This window comes from Camellia sinensis, chromosome 3 (assembly GCF_055761805.1).
Source record: "Camellia sinensis isolate YWXY chromosome 3, ASM5576180v1, whole genome shotgun sequence".
In the NCBI taxonomy this organism is placed as follows: domain Eukaryota; kingdom Viridiplantae; phylum Streptophyta; class Magnoliopsida; order Ericales; family Theaceae; genus Camellia; species Camellia sinensis.
The window spans coordinates 68,561,230-68,565,461 of record NC_138963.1 but is presented as its reverse complement, the minus strand read 5'-3'; the positions used below and the strand labels follow the sequence as shown (position 1 = coordinate 68,565,461).

The 4,232-nt window shown below is 31.7% G+C and overlaps 1 protein-coding gene across 1 annotated transcript; it reads right to left on the bottom strand.

The window, feature by feature from the left end:
* Positions 1-1,024: 1,024 nt before the first annotated feature.
* On the bottom strand, positions 1,025-2,322 carry LOC114262624 (RING-H2 finger protein ATL2). Its single transcript, XM_028202997.2, has one exon. It carries the CDS (start codon positions 2,127-2,129, stop codon positions 1,305-1,307), a length of 825 nt encoding a protein of 274 aa, XP_028058798.1. The 5' UTR covers positions 2,130-2,322; the 3' UTR covers positions 1,025-1,304.
* Between the last annotated feature and the right edge of the window lie 1,910 nt (positions 2,323-4,232).

Sequence of the window (4,232 nt, the reverse complement as noted above, 5' to 3'; positions counted from 1 at the left end):
ATAAAAGTCAGAAATAAAAACCAAACGAGATTAAGAAAATCAAACTAAAATAGTCAAAAGGTTAAAAAGTAGGTTATTTTAGCTCTTCATAAACCAAAACTTAGAAACAATAAAAAAAATGTGATGGAAATAAAGAGTGATGAGTCTCAAACGATTAATGGTATTGGAATTAGTGAGAAATTCGAGTTGAGTTTATTTGTAAGCATATCAACAATTAAGGTCTTGTTTGGCAAGTGATTGTTTTAATTTAAAAGTAAAAAAGTTACTAAAAAAATTAAAAAAATTAATAATTTATATTAAAAAGTCAAAGATTCTCTTTTTTCCTTACTTTTTGTACATCTTTTCGTAAAAAGTCAAAAAGTCATTCTAAATATACTAATTTTTTTACCTCATATTTTAGCCGAAAAGCCAAAAGTTATTAAAATAGTATGTTTCCAAACGAGGCCTAAGGATTATTTTTAGAAAATGGTTAAAAATTAATTTTTTAAATTTTTAAAAAAATATATGTAAAAAATATAAGAAATGATATAACTAAAAATGAATTAAAAGGTAGAAGATCACTTTTAATAATTTTCTAAAATAACTCTAAATTGCAAGCCAATTGACCCGGTGAAGTTTGTCACCCCAACTAGCTCACCTTCTCAAACTATACTAATTAATTTGGATCAGTTTAGATCAGCCATTTTTTGCATTTACATAATTTAATGGACAAATTAAACTTTTAATTAGTGTACTTTAGTCATTGTTTTATTTTGATATTTATAATTTTAATTTGATCAATTTTAATCTTAAATTTTTTATTTTATCTCATATTGATTCAATTGTTAGTATTTTTTTATGATAAATGTACATTATATATCATATTTTTATGGATAAAATTATAAACTTGATCGATTAAAAAACTTAAAACTCAACCCATTCAATACAAATTTATCTGAAAACAACGTTGTTATTAAATAAATTGACGCAAAATTTAAAATTAAAAATCAAATTAATCTAATTAAAATTATATAAACTACACCAATAACAAAATATAAAAATTATCAATATCATTTATCCTGATTTAATTAAAAAAAAGTAGTCCACAAGATGTATTTGATACATTGAATGGAACCAGTACTTTTGATACAGTATCACTGACAACACACTTTGGAGCACAAAAATTAAAAATTTGGATACAGAGAATTCGGCGGTGCGCGACAGTATTCAAAACAAACCTGAGTACTAGGCTACGGTGGTACTGTACATATGTCTGATCTTGGAAAATGGATGGAAAGTGATGATTTCTTTCTCATCTCTCTGTCTCAATCGTTTGATTCATCAACAATGGACGACATTGACGGATGAATTTTACGCTCAGATCTATTCCTGCTCAACATCCTCTTCAACGAACCACTCAGTGTCATCGCTACTTGCGACGACAACGAAGAAGAAGAAGACGATGAACATGCCGATAACGAATCACTCATCATCATCGCTCCAATTCCACTCTCATTATTCTCATCAGAATTCGAAACTTCAATCACAATTTCCGATTCCTCATCTCTCGCTGCATCGTTGGATGACACCGAATCGATCTCCGCAATCAGTACCGGCGCTCGACAAATGGGACAATTCAAGTGCGATGTCAACCAAACATCAATACACTCCACATGAAAAACATGACCACAATTAGGCATTTCTCTCCCCACTTCATTATCTTCAAACACGCTTAAACAAACCACGCATTCGAGTCCGTGCTCTTTGTTTTGATCAGACAAGTACACGAACAGAGGGATCGAGGAAATGGCCGAAGCATCGAGGCCTTTGGTGGTAGAAGAGGAAGAGAGAGTGGGGGTGTCGAAAGTTAATGTGTTGTTGAAATGGTGGAAACGAGGTGGACCGAGGACGTGGGAGACGGAGACGGAGCTTGGGCTACGACGACGACGACGGGTGTGAGCGAGGAACCACTTGGCGTAGACGTGGAGTAAGAGGACGAAGAGGATGACGAGGAGGAGGGATATGACGGCGGACAGCATGACGTTGCCATCGGAGAGGAGGGTGTGGAGGAAGTTGTTGAATGGGTTGTTGGAGTTTTGGTTGAGGGAGTCAGGTGGACTGGGCATTGGCATTGTTGTTGTTGTTTGCATAAATTGCAGTGTGGTGAGGGAAGTAGTATAGTAGTAGTAGTGTGGTGTGTTTGTGGGTTTGAGAAATAATGAGGATATAATGTGGGATTTGTAAAAGGATTACTTTTAAGTGCATCGAAACTAATGGCCCATGATTCTCTTCCCCTCAATTTCCTGCCTTCTGTTTCAAAATACCTTTAAATCTTTAAAAATCTCTACAAGTAGTGAATGATTTGTGATTGGGGGATTTAATTACATAGAATAATACTGGCATCTCAAAAAATTTATCAATATTTTTATCAAATATTTCACATGAGTATAGTTTCACGCCTATGTAAGACATTTGGTAGAAATATTGATAAATCTCTTATGTTGGGTTTGGTTGGGAGATTTGAGAAGGGATTTGGAAAGGAAAATAAAAAAGATTGGTGAAATGTAAATAAAAATACCTATATTTCACCTAATTTCATACACATTTTCCCTTTCATTTTCTAAATCTCTTCCCAAATCCTCCAACCAAATACAGCGTTATTATCTCTAACACCACTGAGATATACATACAAAGTTTTTACATATTGGAGTGTTCGTGAGTCTGATTCAAACAGATTGTATGTTATCTGTCACTTGACTAAATGGGGTTTGGGTCAAGAAAATTTCACCGCATCCGACTACTCAAAGTTTCAAAATTGATCAAATGGGTTAAGCAGATTGGCAATGGATGCAAATTGGGGCTGACAGATTAAACAAATTCTTATTTCCAGCTAAACAAATCCTGTTTTATAAAATAATATTTATTTTTTTAATTGAATAATGGGGAGCAAAGAGGATTATGCTTTTCTCAAAAGTGAAAAACATCTCTTTAAAGTTTCAAATACTTTATTTATTGGATAAATAAATATTATATAGGTATCAACATTTATGAAGAATTCTTTTTTTCATATAGTTGGCTCAGTTTCACGGATTGACGTTTTCTTGATTTTTTTTTTGAAATTGTTAGAACTGCATCCATCCACCCGTTGGGCCGAAACCGTCCATTTGAGGTCATGTTAAGTCAAGTTGGGCAGGTTAGCTGAATGTTTTCTCATCCCTACTCACATCAATATCATAAAGAAAAATACTATTTGTACTAAATTTATATATATATATATATATATTGTCATCAAAATGATATGACAATTACATTCCTATAGTTAAAATGCTACCCCCTTCATCCAAATCTTTTTTCTCTTTTTTCACGAAATAGCGGTTAGTATGTTAATAGTTAGATTACAACACAAGTTACGTTTTTACATAGATTCGAACTTGAAACCTCACTCACCTTACTTGGGCAATTACCCGGTCCTTTCATTCCAACCTATTCGTCCATTTTTGATAGTTGTGCCCTTTAATTGGGTCAATAAATTATGTATTTTCATTTTTAAAAATTCAAAAAAAAATCACAAATTAAAATATCTTAATTAATTCCTAGAGATGAAATATTTGAAATCGTTAAAAAAGAATAATTAAAAAAATATAAATAATTTTTTGACATGACTCCAATAGTGAAACTGAGAATCAAATTAGGATGAAGGGAGTATTTAAATGCTAACTTTGTTTTAAAACAAAAAGTCACAATGCAATCACATTATTTTGTATATAAATTATATTTACTTTATTTTTATTGCACTACTCTATCATAAAATGCAAGATCCAAATGGATTATATTTCATTTGTGATTGGTTTAAGTACAAACGGTAAAGACTTGAAAATAAGATTTAAAATCTCGAGTTCGAATCATACCAAGTGACCACTAGAGATTTGTCTGGCTGTTAACTTCAGAATCCTAAAATTAATCAAGGAACATGCAAACTAATCCAAATACTCAATTATCTTTCAAAAAAAATAAAAATACAATGCCATAAAAGTCAATTGTTTAACATATCCCAAAAAAATACACAAATTTATTAAGAAAGAAAATATTTAAACAAGAATCTTTAGGAATAAAACCCACGACACGACAACCTAAATTAAACTTTTTCCCTCAACTTTAAATTTACAAGTGACACTTACAACTTTTGAGATACCTTTAATTTAGGGGTCATTTTCGTATATAGTTAGTTCATGGGATGGGACTAGTACTACAAC

Coding starts and splice junctions, on each gene's coding strand:
- LOC114262624 (XM_028202997.2), bottom strand. CDS start 2,129: ATGCAAACAACAACAACAATGCCAATGCCCAGTCCACCTGACTCCCTC.